The sequence below is a fragment of the Haemaphysalis longicornis genome, unplaced genomic scaffold (assembly GCF_048455015.1).
Source record: "Haemaphysalis longicornis isolate Haplotype H1 unplaced genomic scaffold, Haemaphysalis longicornis Haplotype H1 scaffold_9, whole genome shotgun sequence".
NCBI lineage: Eukaryota > Metazoa > Arthropoda > Arachnida > Ixodida > Ixodidae > Haemaphysalis > Haemaphysalis longicornis.
In genome coordinates, this window is record NW_027526460.1 from 128,830,474 (window position 1) to 128,851,245 (window position 20,772).

A 20,772-nucleotide genomic window follows, 5' to 3' on the forward strand; every position below is an offset into this window, starting at 1 on the left:
TGTATTATGGCTGACAGAGGGAAACTGGGAACGATGAGTTATTACAAAACTTTTATGCACATTAAAATGTTCTCACTGAAATGAAGCTTGCTTAGCTTATAAAGGAGCAAGTTACGTGACATTTAATCAAAGGCTTGTTGAAATCTAAGTAAATACAATTGTCCCCTAACCCTTGATACAGGAGGCAGTGACTCTTATTAGTGACCATTATTAACCGTGTTTTGCTAGGAAAAAAAATTTCTACAAGCTGTGCTGGTAAGCCATATAAAAGATGACTCGGAGAAACAAGCCATAAAAGATGACTCGAAGAAACCTATTAGATTAGAGAAGCTTTTACATTTGGTAATCTTGTGTGGAATGCTGGTTAGCAATATTGGCTGATGGTTACGTGTGGAACGTTTATTGCTGGATTTATGAATAAATCTAATCTTTTCGAATATCCCAGCTAATATGATTGCAGAAGATTAATACATTAGTGCTTTTCAAGATTCTGGCAGTCATGTCGTCGGCACCACATGGTGAAGAAAACTGAGCAGTTGACCTTTATAATGCCAAAAGAAGCCTATTCTAATGGTGTTCAGGGGAAATTGAAGGTGGTAGTCGAATTTAGGAACAGTTGCATCAGTAGCACAAGCACAGGCTTTTCCAAAAGTTTAGTTTAGATGGCACATTTAGTGTGCGAGATCCTCTACAAGTGTGAGGGATAGGGTTGCAGTGGAAAACAAGAAGGGGCTGGGGGGATAATTCTTGCGGTTCATTTGCAACACTTTAGAATTTCTTTTGCTTTTCTTTGAATTTTTGTGTAATCACTGGCCATTTCCCTCAGTGCCCCGAGGCAGGTTCAGCTGTATGAGTCAACTTTGCAGTACGAAGCGATAGCCACTTTTTCTTGGCAAGGCATTTTAAGACACGGGTATACCATGGACATCATTGATTTGTTGGAATTTCTTTTTTTTTCGATGATTGGATAATTCTACAAGCTCGTGCAGCTTGTCTCAGAACAGTGCCTATTATCCCAAGCCACCTGTTGGTTAAATTCGAATAGAAATTGATGACAGGAAAGATTGCCTTGGTGTAATTGTATCTTGTTTTTGCTTTGTTAGGTGGCCTCCAGACAGGTAAGGGCATTGTTACCTACAATAAACCGTGTTCGCTAATGCCTGGCATGTAGAGGATGTTGGGAACAAGCTCTGGTGTGGTAGCTTAGTTGACGAAAAATCCAGCGTGTGTGACACAATGTTAACCTCGTTGACTAGGCATTCGTTTGTTAATCTGTGTTAGTGGAGACTTTCAACGCATTGACAAAAACCACGATGATCCTGACGTGTCATTAATTGTGGTAGCAGCAGTGCAAGTGAAATAACTTCAGTAAAATTAAAGTTCTTAAAACAGAAAAATTGAAAGTTTAGAAAACTTGGCAATAGCAATAGCTGAGGCGTGGGGAGATAATGGCAAATACAGTTAAAGCTCCATGTTACGAAGTCAGTAAAATTCGTAATTTACTTCGTTACATTGAAATTTCACTACATTGAAATTCGCGGCTTTAATGAAGTGTTCATCCCTTGAAAAAAGAAAACTTGGCGTGCATACACGGCTGGCGCATTGTTTTTGTTTCTGTCGGAGCTTAATCGTCTACGCGGGCATCTTCGGGAACCGCATGGAGCGTTTTCTCCCCGCTAAAACGCACTCTGCAAGCCACAGGCGCACTGATGCAGCTGCAGAGACCACCCACGCGATGCGGGTAGCTCCAGCGACCGCTTCTAACTGCTCGCTGAAATGCAACTCGAGGGGCAAATGAGAGGGGCATGCGAGAAAAAAAGCGGGTAATGTGGACGAAATTTTCTCTGTAAAGCGTCGGCGCCACTTACGAAAGCAGCCATCAAATATCCTCCGCGGCGGTAAGCCTAATCGTCTCTGGCGGGGCCAGCCCGCATCCCTGAGCGCTTTGAAGCTCCCGCCATAGGGTGCGTGCCTCCCCATTGGTGAAACTGGTCAGGCTCCTCCCACTGCCGCACGCAGCGCGAGTCACTTCGTGGCCAAGGCAGAAGCCGCTGCCGGCGCGCAATTGCGGACACGGTGTGAAAAAAACGCGCTTGCAAGGCTCATAAAAATTCACAAATGCTTGCTGGAACGATGAAACCCAACAAGCATGAGCGAACTCGAACGAAGGGCAAAGCGGCGGTGGCCCTGCCAGAGGCAATTAGGCTTACTGCGGAGGAGGATATTTGATGGGCGCTTTCATAAGTGGCGCGTGTGACGTTTTACAGTGAAAGTTTCGCCCACGTTATCCGCTTTTTTTCTCAGGTGCCCCTCTCATTTGCCCCTCGAGTTGCGTTTCAGCGAGCGGTAAAGAAGCGGTTGCTGGAGCTACCCACATCGCGCGGGTGGTCTCTGCGGCAGCGTCAGCGCGCCTGTAGCTCGCGGGGCTCGTTTTGCGTTTTTGCGGGGAGAAAACGCTACATGCAGTTCACACTGATGCCCATGCAAACCATTAAGCTCCGGCAAACAAACAGTGCGCCAGCCGTGTATGCACGCCACGCAGTTTGTAGGCAATGGGCTCGCTGCACCCGCAGCATTAGGCGGCCCGTTTCGCCGTTCACGTTTTTTGAGACCCTATTTCGCCGCTTGCGTCTCCCAAAATCTACCTCTACAACTTAAATTTTGTGCCTAGTTCTCCGTGAAACTTTGTTACATTGAAATTCCGGCAAACGAGACTTCGTTACACAGAGGGTAAAAATACATGGTGTGCATATACTTAGTTACAAAAAATTCCGTGGTTCGGTACATCGAGGGTTTCGTTACATTGAAGTTCGTTACATCGAGGGGTAACTGTACATGGCAAGTGTAAATGGTGGACGATAGCAGGCGTACAATATCATTTGTGAGTGATTAATGTTTATATAAGTCTGCGCATACTCTAAACCAGTTGCAATATCAATTTTACCTCGTATTGGTGTTGCTATAAAGCACTTTTTGGGTTAAACGGGTTTCTGGGCACAGGAAAATTTAGTATCGCAAATTGTGCTGCTCAAACACGTTCTAGTTAGCATGACAATATCTGTGGATTTATTAGAGGTGCTGGAAAGGTCGTCCGTCCTGACTGTCGACCACACTGTGTATAATAGTGAAAGGTGTGCTTATCCTTGAATGTTAGGTAATGTCGGTGCAAGCATTTATTAGCCATCGCAGTGCAGATGTGCTTGTAATGTTAGCGGTGCCATGTACGCATGGGGGAGATAGGTGGTATTCAAAATTGCTTTGTGAGTGGTACACATAGCATCTTGTATTTATGAACAGTTTTTCATGCTGCAAAATAGATATTTTTTTAGTAGTTTGCTTTACGAATTCAGTAAGCTTTTTTGTGGACCTTCTGATTACCAAGAAAAGCCTTTGGCAACCACAGTAGGTATCTGCACGTTTAACCCTGTGGGGTCCGGAAGTTTTACCCACTTTCCTGCCATTCCGGTCTGCAACTATTCTGTCAGCTTCTGGCGCCGTGAATAAAAACACAAGTTGTGCAAGAACAACTCGCAGGATATTTATTTTTTCTCCTGCATTCTGCTTGCAACTCTTTTACTGATGTTTGAGCAGCGTGTGAAACCGCTCGAACTATTTTCCTGGATGCAGGCCAGGGTTGTTACTGCGGGTTTTGCAGAAAGGCACAGTTTCTCTCTGGCTTCCTTTTTTTTTTCTATTGCTTCAAAGAGTACAGTCCTTGCTGCTTTGGCCTGGGAGCTTGTAGATGAATAATAGGCTTGTCCCACTTAGCATTGATTGATTTATTAACGCGCCGACACTTCACAGGCAATGAGGCGCACCATAGTGGAGGGCTCCGGATTAATTTCGACCACCTGGGGATCTTAGTAATGTGCGCCAAAACGTTGTACGCACAGGCGTTTTTGCTTTTTGCCTCCATCAGCAGAGCAGCCACCGCAGCCAGGAATCAAACCGGCGTCCTTGTGCTCAGCAGCACAACTTCTACAAAAAGAGCGTGCGCTAACTGGTGTATGCTAGCTAAAGTAGACCTGCTACCTGTGTAAAGTTTATAAGCCAAAAACAAGTCTATATAGTGGCATGATTGAGGAATTAGGAATTGTTACTCGCTGGTTTGCAGTAAAGTCGTAGCAGCCACTAGAGAATGCCTAACCTCTTTTCAACGACTGGAGGGACCAACCAAATATACTTCCTTTATTCACGGCATATGGAAGAACCTGCATTTCTTTGCGGCAATGTATGCCAAATTTTTGCTCTACTGCTCATCCATCTTGACGTTATCTCTTAATTTGAATTTTTGTGTGGCATTTTGTTATCAAGCATTAGTACATGAACACTTAGATGTGTTACGTCCCGCCTGCCTAAGTTATGTTTGACAAGCTTTATTTACAGTTAGTTTTCATCGTCATCATCAACAGCCTACTTAGGTCCACCGCAGGACAAAGTTTTTTTCCCCACTGACCTCCGACTGTTCCTTTCCTGCAGTACGCGAGTCCGTTCTTTGCCTCCAAACTTTCTTAATTCATCTTTCCAACAAGCTATGGCTGCCCCCTTCTAGTCCTGTCTGTCCCTTTGTATCCAGTCTGTGGCCCGATGGTTCACCGTTCATCCTTTCGTCTCACTACATCGCCTGCCCAAGTCCGTTCCTTTTCTTAATTTGAACTATGATACCTTCCACCTGAGTTTGTTCCCTGATCCTGGAAGCACATTTTATGTCTCTACGCATTACTGCTACTATCCTTTGTTCCAATGTCCCGTTGAGTCAAACTAAGCTTTCTTTCCAGTTGTGATCTTCCCAGTGGGGGCCAGGTTTCTGCCTTCATTTGTCGGCACCGGCAGCGTGCATTGATTGCATACCACTTTTTTGTGGTAGAGATAACCTGCTTTTTATTATTTGGGAGTGCTTGCTAAGTGCATCCCCACCCACACCTATTCTGCGTTGGATTTCTTTCTTGTGGTTCAGATCGGCACTGATGGCCTATATGGGCTTTCTGTATGTTCTGTTCTTTATTCTGCTGGTTCTAGCATTTTGTTATCTCGACTAAAGAGGGCACTTCCATCATGTTTGGCATCACTTTAGATTTATTCATGTTTATCTTGAACCCTACGACCAAGTTTTTGGCCATGAAGCACATCAAGCAGGTGTTCTCCAGACTCGCTGAACGAGACTGTCATCCAGTTTTTGTTCAGTGAATTGAGCAAACTATCTGGTCTAGAACCAAGTTGCAGTGACGACATTGCAGCCTGAGAAGCAAGTGGCTGCTGCGTTCCAAGAACTAAGGGGACCAGTCTGCATCCAACAGACAGACGGTGGTGACCACCGTGAAAATCAGCGCTAAGCAGAGCTTCCGCTAGGATTGCTGGGGTGCATGGAGCCTCGCGAGGCAGCACCTGACGTTTTCAGCCTGGGCTTCTGATAGCTGTTGGAGAAGCCTACAGTGAAGGCGGCGCGTTTCCTGCCAGAAAACTGTTGTACGGGGTGAAAGATAGACAGCGGATTGGAGAGCTGTTCACACAGCATATACTCTTTGGAACAACTAAATGCTACGATCAACAGTGGTGCTTTTTTTTTTTTTATCGGAAAGCCGTCGGTTTTAACAGCCGATTTGCGTCTCAGTATGAACTTCGACTTGGAGTCACATTGAGGCACAAACGTGATGGCCTTAGACCCCGTGAACCCCAGGATTTGCACAAGAAAGGGCGCAACTTGAAACGTGGCCGAAGGATGGTCTCTTGAGAAGACGGTTGGTGCAAATGAACTTTACCCTCTTGGAAATCAACCAATTAGACTTGGGGCTGAGAGGAAACTTCACATGATGGTTGTACAGTACGTGTCTTTATATGTTCAAAAGTGTTTGAGGCATAAGGTAGGAGAAGATTCGTTAAATCTGCTTTTGATGCTTTCAAGTGGTACACATTTTGTCCTCCTTTTCACACCATGCTTATTGCTTTGAGGCAACAAAAAAAGGAGAGCAGAAGGCATAGGAGTGTTGGAAGGTTTATGTATTAGGAAATGTAGTAGTACAGCCCCAAGGAACTTTGCAAGTCTTTGACGTCGCTTGGCATTGGAGCCGAAAGAAAGGCAGAAACCTTGTAGAGGATTGGCGAGATCCAGCCCATCAATGTCAAGCCAAATAGGGCATGTGACACTCATGTCTAATTGGAATACGCTGCTACATATGTTGGCCTATGCAACAGGTTTTCCATTTCCCTTTAACACAAAGCTGGTGCATACGAGAACTCACACAAATAAAAGTGCACTGAAACAGTCCCAGAGTAACATTCAGCACTAGCATCCACTCAAGTTTTTATTGCAATATTGTCGGTCAGGTCTAACTTAGTGAAGGATCCTCCTTCAAAGAGCAGTGTTCACAAATCCTCGATTGAAATTGATGCTCTTCCTTTAATGCAGCTGGGTGTGCAGTCAAGCAAAAATTATTGCAGGTCCTGATGCAATCACCCATTTTACATTTCTTGTGCGAGCTCAATGAAGAAATCTGTTAGTCCACCACTTGACGCGCTGTGCAGTCGGTGCATGAGAAAATGTGATATCGAAAAAGTGAAAGCAATACGTACAAGGAAATCAGTTGGTGACAAACAAAAATTAGGGGTGTTGAGATTCGAACCTGGAAGTTCTCAGTTTGAGCCGGCACCTTGCTCACTGCACTTTTGGCTTGTTCTCGTAAGGTCCACAAAAGAAGGCTGTTTCTATTACGTTGGCCGCCAAATGGTGCCTTGGGGCTCTAGCACCTGGCCGTGGCCACCAGGAACAAGACAGAGTCAAGCAGATCTATGCGTTACTGCGTTCCCCTGGGGTACGGACTCGTCCCAGTTCAGCCGCACACTGCCTCAGCATCTCCTCATGGCACATAGCATGGTCCACCCAATGCTCACTAATCTCAGACGTTCTCTTCCTCGCCACATCTCGTTTTTCACGGCACTAACCGCTCACTGATGAAGAGCGAAGATACAAGCGCCTTACAAAAGCAAGAATCGGGTCACTTGCGGAAGAAGCAACTGAAGGAGGCGCAAAGTGGTGCACCTGCCACCAACACTGACAGAACGAAAGAGGAGGAAAGGCGACATGCGGCCAGACTGGGGCACAGAGCAGAGCAAGCACTGGAAATGCAGGCACGGGAACCGAGCATCACGGGTAACAAAGAACTCGCCTGCACAAGTAGTGCAAGTGCAAAATACCAAGCGTCGCTGGGAACAGACAGCTCGGCTCACTGGGGAACAAAAGACGCAGAATTGCACCTTCAGCAGCACACTGATGCCCACCACCAGGAACAACAGCGAGTGCAGCCTTGCAACAGTACTTTGGGGAGACGTTCTTCAAGGACGAATTTCAAAGCTGGTGTAATGTCTGTGACATAGTGTCGTTGTGGTTCGAAGTCCCAAAAGGGCTGTCAACAGACTTTGATATGCTTCATTAAGTATTTCCCGAAAAAAACGTAACAAAGTTTCTCTGTGCTCTACGTCCAAAGGTTCCCTGTGCAACAGCAAAATTCCTCGACTTTCCCGCGTCAACGGTTGGCAAGCATCCCTTGCCATAGAATGAAACCAGAGAACGCTACTTGAAAGGAAAAAAAAAAAAACAGCGCTTGGACGCGGACGAAAGAAAGGAAAAAGACAGCGCGAGTGCTGGCTAACTACTGGGCGTACTCTTTTGCGTTCAGTAATGTATACGAAGACACAAGTGACGTCACAACTCTACGATCAATCGTACAGAAAAGGAAAGGATAAGAAAACCAGTAAATAATGAACTGTGTACACACCGCTGAGGGCAACATTGATACTGCTATCTCTGACATGCGCCATCTATGTAGTCAAGTTCCTTCTGTAGCAATGCAACAGAGGGCTGACTGCAACAGAGAAGAAGACACAAAAGCACACTTAGGAAGCTGGGAGGTTTAAGGAAAGCTCTCGTGTACCAATCACTTGATGTTTGAGGTGGTATGAAGATTTACATTGCATACACTGGTGCCTAGCTCATGCACCCACTTGTGTCCAAGATCGGTAGGTGGAGCATGTGCCATTAGGGAACTAAGGGCAAAAGGTCTTGTCATGAAATTTTACAGTGGCATCTGTCGTGCGTGAAGCTTTGACAGTTCTCCAGTGTCACTTTGCAGAAGCACACTTGAAGGTGTGACGAGAAAAGGGAGTAGCATCTGTTGTGGGCAGTTCTTGAGCATGGTGGATGTGCTTGTTCCGGTATTGCCTTCCTTGCGGAGTAGCTCTCTGAAAACGTCGACAGTGACGGTAAAAGGTGATGCCAGCACAGTGGATACTTCTCCCAGCTCCATAGAATAATATGCTTGGCTTCCAATACCACACATGACTTGGTGTGCTGTTTCTTTATTTTTTGAGCATCTTTCCTTTCATTTAGGGTTGCGGGCCTTCTGTGGCAGTAGTTGTGTGTTCATATTTTCACTTTGTGGCTTTGTGGTGACGTGTCCAGCTTTGCAGCAGAAATGGCGTGCGTTCTCAGTGGGGACGTTGATACAATCGGTGTGGGAAAACTCCTTTGGCTGGGGGGGTGCTGGATGCTGGAGACCAGCATCCTTTTTGTGCTGCTTCCATTCCCTGGGCTGTGCAGACAACTTCTTTGCCAGTGATGCTTAGCTTTACCAACAGTCTTGCTTGAATCGCTCGGATGGTGATGCTGCAAGTGATGCGGTCCTGATGCATATCCCCTATATTGGCAGCAACACTGTCTTGTTGCCATAAACTGTTTAAAGAAAATGGCTGGGCAATCCTTCTTTTGCATGAACACAAGTGTTAAAACAAGTATTGCACGACAACAGAAGGCTTTGGGCGTAGCGGATCCTGAAACTGACAGTCCAGTTGGGTAGGCCAGAAGTGACTGTGTCAAGCGTGTTGCTCGTTTGGGAACCAGTCAGTGGTGTCTTCCTCATTTTCGACACCTTGCGCTGTTTTCCTTAAATGACATTTCAGTCCTTGGTTACACTTCTTTCAAGCAGTTGCCTAGCAAATTTTGTGCAATTTCCTTTTTTTTTACTTTGCAAGGGCTAATATGAACGCACACAACAGTTAGGCAAATTGTCGTCCTTGCAAAAAATGGGGAGCTGTGGGGGAAAGTGTTTGCGGTGGCGCCACTGCACGAGCTTTTCTCGGTCTCCTTCCGCTCTTGCAGTTGCATTGGAAGGGTGCATTGGAAAATGTGCAAGCATGATGCTGGTCGTCATCAAAGTGATGCGTCAAACAATCAGTTTGCTCATGGCTTGCAAAAAACTGTATTTATGTAGGTAAAATCAAATAGGTGTTGTTTTCGCTTTGGCACTGAAAATAACCTTCTGCTGAATGTTTTCCAACTGTTGCATCCTAAAGCACTTAGGTGGACCACAGTAGTGTTGGCCCTTGCAGAATTTTCGCATTCCTGTTGTGCAGAATGCATTTTCAACTAGGCCATGGTAGCATAGCCAAGCATACAAGAACTCGTGCTAAGCACAGTCATTAACATGTTTTGTGCTGAATAGAAACCCTGCTAGTTATCTGGTAATAATATTTGTGACAAGCAACACTCGTGCACGCAAACTCAGCCGTCATAAAGGCAAGCAGTTATGTTTGACTTTGGTTGTCAGGTAAGAAATTTTGTCAGAGAGAGAAGGGGGTGGGAAGAAAAGAGTGCAGATTCACAAGTTGGGGGGGAAAAAAAGTAAAGTAGACATGTAATGTGTGTCGATAGGGCTTTAACGTGACGCTGAAAGCTAGAATTTAGGGTTGATGCCTGTATTATTGAAGTGTGAAGGAATGTAGAAGGTGTGAGTCCTTTTTCAGACCTGAGGAACAATGTGTTCGTCACTGCCGCAAAATATAGATTGTCGCATAAACACTAGTTGGGAACTGGTAACATGTCGAAATTGTTAATTGTGCGTCCTTACCATGGATCTGTGCATAAATCTGTGTAGCATTCCTTTCAGGTTGCTTAATATTGCAGACAGATTTAAAATTGCACAAATTGTGCCAAGTGGTCAGTGTTTTGATGCTGGGACAAAGTTTCCTGGGTCCAGTGTAAGTATTTAAGAAGTTGACATTGAAGCATAAAATACCTGGTAGTGTGATGTAAATAAATTGCACTTGTTTTAAGGTGGTAGTTAATACGGATAATAGTTGAAAATTAATCTAGTGAGCTTTTAATACTATTTTGCATAACTTCAGCCACTCCATGTGCTGTTTATGCTTCACCAACTAGCCGACAACAAACTTTATTGGTGTGTCGGATAAGCTAAGTTGTCAATGTAAAATATAAAAAATGAAGAGCAAGGGCCACAGCATTGAACCCTGTGGCAAACCTGACACAACATGCTGAGGTGGGCGGAAACTCTGCAAAACAAACGCATTGGGGCTGGTTGCAAGAGTTATCTTTTTTGAGTTATCGTTATACAGAACCCAAGAAACCAAATTTGTCTACCTTTAGCAGCAATTTTCAGTGATTAAGAAAGTCAAAAGTCTTTTGGAGATCTACAAACACAGCCTGTACAGTTCAATTTCTGTTGGTTTTGTTGCTAAACCCTACCCCAGCTGTTTGTTGCCGCTGCTGTGTTCTATGTGCTATCAAATCTGGTGTGCTATCCACTCGCTCCAAGCAGTGAATGAGTTTGCCACCGCGCCCCCTGCATTCTTGGAGCACGTTGTTTGAGCACCTTTTATTTTTTTTCCCTGCTGTGCCTGTGCGAATCCTAGCATTCTGCAAAACCCTAATTTGAGAACCATTTGTGCAGTTATTTCAGTGGTGCTTGTGTCGTGCTGTTATCCTTTTTAATTTTTTTGCTTTTGCCTGTAGGATGATTAAATGAAGCCCAAATTTGGGGCTTCAATCAGTGATCCAGTGTTAGGAAATCAGCTCTAAAAAATGGAGACATTTCAACCATGATATGAGGAGGGGGGAGTAAGAGCTGTAGCATCTTAACACAGTACTTGCAAAATGATTATGCTTGCTGTCATAGTCATGATTGGGCTGAAATATTTCCAGGGCTTTAAATTGATTGTTTTCAAATCACAACCTCGGAAACTTCGGTGTTTATCTACTTAAGAAAACTGGCTGGAATCAGCGCAGGCACGAAGGCTGCAATTTGTTCTGGTAATTCGAATTACAATATGGCATGCAGCCACATTGCTAAAACTTGTGCAGTTACAAGATTAGAAGGGAGGGGGGCCGGGGGCATCACGTTATTCTTTTGGCATCCCATTATGCTTTTGATAACTGCGCTGCTTATCTTTGGAGAGGCTTGAGATGAAACTCAGCATGGCTATAAAAATAGTAACTGTATTAGTAGAATAATGTTATATTGTGTGCTAGGACTAATGTTGAGAATCTTGTAAACAGACAAGTTTTGAGGTATGTGTTGTGAAGCACAGGTTAAAAGTCGTTAAAGAGTTGAAACATGGCGGCCATACTGCTCTGTTTAAAGGAGCCATGAAGACGAATGCTACAACCATGTTCACTTTTGAAAGTACTAGCATTTGATAACTCACTCAGCTCCATTCCAGTTCCGAAAGACTTTTTTTTAACCTAAGAAATGCAAGAAATGTTGAAAAACTTCAAGTTACAGGGTACATGACAGCAGCCGTAATGCAACAGAGGCCGACTCTAAAAACATGATGCGAAATGGTGTAGCATTGAAGTGATAAGGTCAAATGGAACAGAGGCCTCACTACAATCACCCAGTTATGTTTTGTAGTGGTGGCTTTGGTCGGTGGCCACCAATTGCACAAACTGTGTGACATTGTAGTGAACTTGTCAGAAAAAGGTAAGGAGTTGCCACGGCTTCATCTCTCCTCCTTAATATACAGATTCTTTGTTTGAAGTTTTGCGATAGAATTGGTGCCATTGCTGTCGGGTCAAAGCAGTCTTTTTAATGAACTGAACTTGTGTTATATCTTTGCGGCTCCCCTTTAGGGGATCCCTGTTGATGCTCCTTGTCTAGCTGATGCCCTAGCATCAGCACAAGTTGTGCAAAGTGTCCTTTGCACGGGTAAAGAAGTGCGATGAGTGAGAAACCCAATTGTGGGGCATGCCACACGGACGAAGTGACGGTGTCCCGGCTGTTGTGCTGTGCAGAGGAGCTGGTGAGCCTTCGGGAGTCGGAGGAGAAGCTGAAGCAGCAGCAGCTGGAGGCCACACGGCGTGAGAACGTTCTCGTGATGCGGCTCACCACCAAGGAGCAGGAGATGCAGGAGTGCGCGGTAGGTTGTCATCTCTCTCTCTCTCTCTCTCTCTCTCTCTCTCTCTCTCTCTCTCTCGCTCACTCTGTGTGTGTGTGTGTGCGCGTAACAACCCTGCACTCTCCAATTGCAATTCGTACGTTTGGCTTGGAGAACATTGCCATCTTACGATTTGCAGTAAAACCATATACGTTTGGCTGTCAAAGGGGTTACAACAATTGTAAATGTTCTTGCATTGCAGACTTGTAAGCATGCAACTGTTTGTGCACACTCTTTCCATGCTTAATTTAGAAAAAAATGAGGTGGAAACGTTAAAAAGCGGTGGGCAAAGGACTGAGCCTTGCGGGGTGCCGCCTCTCTCTCCCTCTTTTCCTCCAGCACCAAATCCAAGAGCTGAAGGGGGCCAGTGCGGCGACCGGGTGGACGCGCCAGCTGCGGGCGGCCCTTCTGGACCCGGCAGTGAACCTGCTCTTCGAGCGAATGCGACGCGAAGTGGAGGCTATGCGCACCCGGCTCGAGGAGACCCAGAATGAACTGAGCGCTTGGAAGTTCACCCCTGACAGGTGCCCGCTTCCTCCTCCCCTACTACGGGCCACGGCACCCACTCTTCTTCCCCAGGCTCTCTGCTCTCTCTCCTCCCTCTCCTCCCCTCCTTCCCTCTCGTTCCTCCTCTCCCCACCCTGCTGCTGAAGACGGGCTGTGCTTCGCAGCTAGTGCCCTGACCACCCCCTTCTTCCACCTCTCCCATCTCCTCCCGATCTTGCCTTCCACACACACACTCTGGCTGCGCCAAGAGACTGCTGCTTGCCCCCCTTCTGTTCTCCCCGATTCGACCCCCTCGATTGCCCCTGCCGCGGCTGTGGACTGCTCCGCGCTATGGAGGAACCCGGCCAAGAGAGAGCGAGAGACTGCAGGGGAGGGGGAGGGAGGGCTGAGGACACGAGAGACTGGGGAACGGGGACTTTCTCGGGGACGTTTTGGGGACTTGGGGGAGGGGAAGGGAACCGGGTGGTTGGACGCAAGACTTTGCGAGCGAACTTTGTGGGCCCCAAAACGGGGCTCTGCGAACTCTTTTTTTTTTTTAACCCCTTTTTGTTTTTATTTGAGAACTTTGGACTCTAAGAGACTGCGTGGTATGGGGCTTTGGAAGAGACTTTAGTGTTGTTTACATGAATGCAATAGTTTTTCTTTTGCGTTGTGCAACAAGGCCACCCTTCCCTTCGGAGTGGCATATGTAATTGGTTGGCACATGTTGGAGTAGCTTGGAAGGAGCCTTCTGGCTCTAAAGTGGTACTTACAGAGCGTATTTTCAGTGCACTGCTTTTTTTACGCCATTGCTGCTGTGATGAGCTGTTGTCTGTTTGGGGGAGGCTCTTACGTGGAGAGTATTTTTAGCTTGTACACTCCCCATCTTTTGCAGTGTTAATGCAGGGCTGTGTGTGCTACATATTGCTTTCTCTTTGCCATGAGGGATATGAAAAAAAATTGCAGCATTCAAATTGTGTTACTGCTCTTCGTCCACACGTCTGTTGCCAAATCAAACTGTCAGACATGGCATATCTAGTCGGTCCACTCGCTACTTAAATGTTCATTACGTAGCCTTTTATACAATATGTTGTATTTGTAACTTACTCTGTACAAATACTCTTTGGGGGCAGGACAATTTTTTTTAACCTGCTTCTTGTGGTTTGTTCGCAGCGAGTGCGAATTGTTCTTTGCTTGTCTGTCTTATTAATGATGCGAACATTTTTTATTAGTGCGTAAGCATTCTTTGGCGTGTACCCCACTGAAAGAGCATGCCTTATAGTATCTGAAAAATAAATGCATAGTTGGTATCCTGAACAGGTGTAGTTGACTAGAAGGGATTGAAAAACAAAATCAGCACTGCGTGGCACAATGTACTTCAGGGCTGAAGTTGACTCGTATAGCGCGTCGAAGAGATGTATGGGGCATTGATACTTGCAAATAAGACTGCTGATAACATTGCCCCTTGTAAGATGTCTACCTAGCAGTGCATCAAAGTACAATAGTGAAACCAACTTTAAGGGGGCTCGTATAGCCAGGTGGCTATAAAGCCTTAGTAGACAGTTCTGAGTTTTTGTACCATTTTTCTTAGCTTGAAAGCACCTGATTTTCTTTAGAACTGGGGTCCTGTAAGAGCTTCTTGGATCATTCTTTCCATGGACTCTGTTAGTGTGCATTCCGTTTCACCATATTGCTAGTCAAATGCATCAAAATGCTTGTCACTTTAGCTGGCACGTTTTTTTTTTTTTTTTTTTCCGAAGTGTAAGTTGTGCGTTGTTTGCGTGTGAAGTGTAGCAAAGGAAAGGTAGTGGATCATCTCTGCCTTGTATCTCGGGGCATGCTGGTGACAAGGATTTGCGGCAAGTGACTGTACTTGCCAATCAACAGTTTTCTGGGTGGTTTCAGTCCTGTTTTGAAATGCAAAGTATATTGCACGATGAGAAACTGTTGTGTGGAAGATTGTTAGGAAAAATGCTGTGGTGTGTATGCTTGTTATTTTGCTGTATGCATTTTGGGGGTTGGACGTAGAGTAGAACCCCGTTCATACGTTCCTGGTTCATACGATTTCTTGGTTGCTACGCTCTCTGTTGTGAACAGGAAAAACGTCCCATGGTACATTTATTTCCAGATAGTACGTTTTTCCCTCGCGTTCTTTTAAAAAACGTATCAACGAGGTTCAGCTGTAATGAGTTGACTAGACTTTGTGTTTTGTCTAGGGGAAGACTGTAAAAGACATTTTCTTAAACAACAAATTAACTGCAAGATAACAGGAGTGCTGCATCTTTTACCACGTTGCCCACTCATTCCTATATTTCTTTTTTTGATATTACCAATGCTGCTTGCCACATGCAATGCATTCTGTTCACAAATAGCTGTTCCTGAAACTAACTTTAAAACTACCTTGGCCAAATGGAATAAAAAATTTGTTAGGTATTCGCCATTTTGAAAACTCCATGCTTAGAGCCCCGTAGTAAATGCCCGTCTTTCACTGCTCCCTTTTTTTTTTCTAGTTAACTTTTGCCATTAGAAAAACTGCTTGGTTCTTAGAAGTATGATTCTTAAAAGTATGATTCTTAAAAGTATGATAAAGTTTGTTTCTGTTTCTATATCTTGCTTTTATTTTATTTTTTATTATTAATAACAGTTTAGCATACAGGGCAGCAGTGCAAAATGTACATTGTGACATTTCCCTTTTTATGTTAATCTTGCATCAGCATATGTAGGTGGTTCCCGCAACAATGAAATCGAGGGGGGAACGAAAAGATTTTGAATCTCGGAAAATTTTAATGTGCAGCTTTAAGGAAAACAGACTAAGCAACAAAAGGAGAGCCCTTTATGCAAAAATATCAGTCATCTTGGCTTGCTTCCATCTCGCAGTTAGCTGCAGCATCATATCGTTTTGCACTCAGTTGCAAAGCTTGGCGATACTGTCCATGGATGGCAATTGTAGCGTCAAAAGTGTCTCTCGTTTGCCAAAGTGACTGTGGCTAAGGGTACGTCCTGTGCAATTTCCCTTTTTCACCATCTGAAGGATTGTCGTCGTCCTAGGCGCAGTTTTCTGTTTGGTCATTGCTCACGTCTTCGTAAACCGAAACGCAAGCGTCAACTTCTGTGAATGCTGGCAGGCACATTTCCCATTCTACTAGTCGTGTCCAAGCAGCAGGGATGTCTGGTTCCGGTGATGCTTCTTCCATTATTGCCTTCTGTGACGTCTGGTGCGGCCGTGTCAAGACGGGGAAAACAACCTGAGTGTCATGTTTGTAAGCTTGACTTGATCTGTGGGGTGGGCCAAACAGTTCCGGTCTAGTCTACTTGTCTAGTCTACTTGTAACAGTATTCAAGTGCCAAGGAAATTCCGTCATTATAGTCAGTAATTGTTATAAGTGGGTTGCCAGAAAGAAAAAACAAAACAGAGATTGAAACATTTTATTCACGTGCAGACAAGGTCGTATACTGCATATTTAAGAAAGGGAGCCATAGTCGGTCAGCTTTGTTTTTCGCACACAAAGCTGGTGCACATCTTTTTTTAAGAGCATCTATAGGTGCTTCACCTAGCTGAGTGAAAGGTCCTTGGTGGAAACAAGTCCCGCAGGGACTGTATCATGCTTTGGATCTCCTGCAAAGAACCTACCTGAGTAGGCTGTGCGATCGCGTCATTAGAGTCGTCACTGTCACCGCTGTCCACAGCACGTATCCCCGCAACAATCGCCTCTTCATTGAGGCACTTGGGCATTTTTAAAAACATTGGCCCTGACGTCCCTTCCATGCAAAAGCGGAGGTAGTTGAAAGAGTGCAGTCTAATTTAATGCGGTACACGTGATGCCACAAGTGAAGGCCCGAGCGAGCAGGCGCGGGGACGATGCCAAGGTGTGGGGAGGGGGGTTCAGAGGGAAAACTTCTCTCCCCTCGCTTTCTTGTGCGTGGCCCAGTTGACTCATTTTCTGAGGGGTGGAAGGGATGCGAGGGGCATCGCAGCGTTTGCGCCTCACAGTGCATGCTGTCAGTGTGGTCACTGTGGAGAGTTGGCGGCAGCTCACATTTTCGGTGCACGCTGTAACTGGATTCATTCGTTGTACCCGATATCGCGGCACTGGAGCATTGTAATAAGCCGTTTATTTTGCCATAGAAAGCATACAGAAGTGGGAGGTGCCATAGTTGTTCATCGTTATATTCAATATGTTATGAATGGTATCGTTATAAGTGGACTCCACTGTATCAAGAAGCAGGAAAGCAAGCTTTCTGGCCTTGGAGCCCCACATTGTTGCCAAAGCCAAGTCCCACTTCAGAGACACTGCACATTGCACTGGCTCCTCTACTTGCCATGTAAATCACAGGAGGGTTTTGGTTTTCTCTAAAACAGCGCAGCTTTGCTCTTCTTGTATGAGCCATCCAGAGTTGTTAAAAGTGTCTCTGTCACACATGCTGTGCTTTTCTCTGTGACAGACCACAGCTGGTAAAAGAGGCCAATCATCAGAGCTGTTAATAAGTACTAATCTGCGTCTCACACAGATCTATGGTAAATAACCTCATGGGAAAGTTTTTGAATCAGTCCCATGTTGCACTGTGTGCAATCCAAACTTGTCATTGTGTCTTTCTTTGCATGCATTTTGTTGTTACGGGCCTTGAAGCAGCTCAACCAGCCTGGGCTGATTTTGAAACTCAAGGCCAAGCGGGCACCATAAACTGACCTGAAACCTTTCAAACTTCACAACGGTATACATAAAAAAATTGTAGGTCACCTAAGCACTCTGATGTAATGAATGCAAAATCTTGGTGTTAAATTGTCAAATGGAAATTCCTGTATTGTTTGCACGACTGTGTTCTGTTGGGGATGATGCTGTTGCATGTTTCATTCACCTTTTGCATGATACGGCTTGCACGCCATCTGTTGAGGCGGTGCTGTACGATATTCTACATTTGCCGTGAAGGTATACACGTCGTAGTCCATTGCATTAGATTCAGCTCCTGTGTTGTCGCGCCTCCTGGTCCTCTGCCGCTACGCTTTTGGATTTCTTGGTGGTAGCGATTTCGGAACCCGTGGCGCCGGGTTGGCCACTGGACTGGCTGTCTTCGCCGCATTGCCGTGGGCGACCACGTTTCACAGTTGCTGTGCATGTAGACGGGCGAGAGTCCGTCGTAGATGCCACACTGATGAGATTCGAAGAACAAGTGTCACATGGGAGGCATCGCGTTTGTTTTATGCTGTCATGGGGTAGTGTCTACAATGGTGCCACCTTCTCCCTACACGCTGTGACAGCCTGAATCTGGTTGTGAGGCTGGGTCATCTCGCTCTCGGTATCATCATCATCATTATCCACCCTTTGAGTCTCTTTCTTCCTTTCTTCGTTGCTATGGCTGAGAGGCTTGGTACGTCACCCTTGTCAGTGCTATTAGTGGAAACGCGTTTTTCTAGTTTGCTGCTTGTGTAATTGCAGGCTGAAATCGTCACTCCTCTCGGCCGCAGTGCATGCCTCTCACTTTTTTCTAAGTGGAAGGCCGCAAGCCATTCTATGTCCACCTTCAGTTCGCTAGAACCATCGCGCTGTGGTGGGCCAGTGATCCCGTGCTTGTCTTGCATTCCAAAGGACACAGGCCTGAATCCCACCCATGGCCATACTTGCTGAATTTTGTGTTTCAACTCAATTAGATGCTTTCTTTATAAAAGCTTCCCTGAGAAATCATTCCAAGCATTGCTTGACCTGCTTTTATTACTTGAGCAGTCAGCCATTTTGAGTGCCCTTGACGCCGGATTTTTGAGTTGTATAGTTAAATACTGCTTTCACTTTAATCCTCATCACTGGAAATCTTTTAACATTATAAAGGTAACATAATAAAGGTAAAATAATTGTCTCAAAATGTCCTGCTGAACAGCTGCTGGCGTTCCGAGCCTGTTTGTGACTGTCGCTGCTGTTTTGATGAGCGGGAGGGTGGGGTGGTGGGGGGGGGGGACGATAAAGATACAATGGCAACCAGGCTGATAGTAGTGGCGCTTAGTGTGAAGTTTTTGCTGCGGAAATGAAACTGAAATTGCAGTAAAATGGAAAGTGGCAGCAGTAAGTTACTTATTAGGAACAGCATTCAGCATGCTGAATGCTGGAGTGCAATGGAATTGGAGGTGCTGGGACTCAGGAGCTGTGTGGGCTGGAAGTTGTGCATGTTTTCGGCCAATCACACTCTTCATCACTGTCAGAACGCAAATCAAGATGATTGACCACTGTGCACTGATCCAGTTTGTTGTCGTTCAAGTAAAATACTAACGTGCCAGTATTGTAGGCGGTACACTCTTTTTATGTAATAGCTTTCCCGACTGCTTTTGCATTTCAGTAAAAGCAAATTTGCGCTGTAAAATCAATTTTGCTTCAGAAGTGACAGCAGAGCTTATTGTGAAATGACAGTTGCTGAGCTAACTACTCCATGGCTTTACTCATCTCGGGAGCACCTCAGGCATTGTATGGGAGGTCAGAATTATTGATCACGGATGGACGGTTTGAATAGATTCATAAAAATAGTGTCCTCTTTCCCCAAGAAGCTGTACAAATGTATAGGCAAGAAGTCTGGGGCAAATTTCTTGCCTCACTCCCATTATTAGAAGAGAAGCAACCTAGTGGTTTGGGCTGTCGGCGTCTCATGTTGACGTTGTCTCTTGTAGTTACGGTACTAAAACATGGGGACACTTGTTTTCCAATACCTCGCGCTAAAACGTAACGCCTACTAAAAGAACACACCGGGACACTCGTTTTACGCCTCGCACTGGAATGCTTTGTGCTTCAAAGACACAAGACATACAGCAAAGCTGTATACCTCTACCCCGGATCGGTTTCATCTTCGTGGGCAAAAATGCCAAGGCCTAAGGCTCCAAGCGCTCAGCATCGAAACCACATTATACACTTCACCATAACTTTGAAACCGCATCATACATCAAAACAGTATAATGAAACCGCATCGTACAATTGTACACTGCATGCTTTGCCCCTCTCCAGGTTTCAGGTGGAGATGGCCCAGTTTCTTTACACTCTGTATCGCCAATGATTGCGTTAGAGTTCAGGGTGCGAAGTGCCTTCTGTTGTCCCTTGAAAATGCCTGTTTTGATGGCCTTGCTTCTTTGTGGATCGGGAGATTGCTGTGTTGTTCCAACAGAAAATGCTTGTGTTATGCACTATTTTCTCTTTTCGTCTCAGCATTACCTGCTTTGGATGCTAATTTTGTCAGCATACCATATTCAGGACTGTTTTTCCCAGGTTAGCAACGCTTGGTTGTGCATTGTTCAAGTGATACCTGATTGTGGTTGCTGCTGCTTAGTGGTACCATGCTGCAGTGCTCCTGTTTAGTGGTCTCTCTTCTGAAATCTAGCTGTAATCTGTCTTTGGCGTCATCCTCCGCAGACGTGACATTTTGTGGCTGTACGTCAGTACTTTTTTTTTTTTTTTTTTTCATCCTTTGTGCTATTGGCTTTGTCTTCTTGTGGCCACAGTTCAGTTTCTTGTGGTGCAGATCTTGTTCCAAGGCATATTGTTGTCCAATTCTGTGGTGCTTTACCAAGTTTTGCTGTACAGTGAACATCCTCTGACGCTGTGCTGCTTCGCATTGTCGCGGTGTAATTCCATCCAGTTTCTGTGACAAAGCCGTTACCTCAGTTTGTTGAACCTTACTCTAGTTTATTCATTTCGTGGGTGAGGCGTATCGGTGAATGTGCTGTCCTGTTGTTGACATCTGGTCACTGTGGTCTTACGGTTAGCCAGGGCAACCGGACGTTCTCGCCAAAATTTTCTGCTATAACTGTTCAATGGTGGTGATTGTTCATCAAGGTTTTCTAGAAAGGTTGCCGATGTTTTTATCTGTCCAGCTTCTCAATGTTTGCCTTGCAAAGTTTCCTGCCGTGTCTTTATCAGTTCACGAGTTTACAAAGTGAAGAAGACACCAGCTGATGTTTCTGGCTGTCACGTCTGCTCTGTATGTTCGTGTATCAATGCTGATCTGAAGGTCCTTTCGTGCAGGGATGCTTAGCTGCCATTAAGGGTGGTTGCTGTATTTGGCATGACTAGCTCGTTTCTTCAGTGCTGGTGT

General features: G+C 45.3%; 1 protein-coding gene across 6 annotated transcripts in view; it reads left to right on the forward strand.

Moving 5' to 3' along the window:
* Positions 1-20,772, forward strand: part of LOC144153771 (pre-mRNA-splicing regulator WTAP-like) — a 44,168-nt gene that overhangs the window by 9,171 nt on the left and 14,225 nt on the right. For 4 of the 6 annotated variants that reach the window (XM_077685492.1, XM_077685493.1, XM_077685491.1 and 1 more), the window contains exons 6-8: positions 1,104-1,118; positions 12,080-12,204; positions 12,562-12,746. In XM_077685492.1, the coding sequence (XP_077541618.1) occupies positions 1,104-1,118; positions 12,080-12,204; positions 12,562-12,746 (325 nt within the window). The remainder of the gene's footprint in view (positions 1-1,103; positions 1,119-12,079; positions 12,205-12,561; positions 12,747-20,772) is intronic. The other 2 variants (XM_077685494.1, XM_077685495.1) reach the window with 1 other exon arrangement.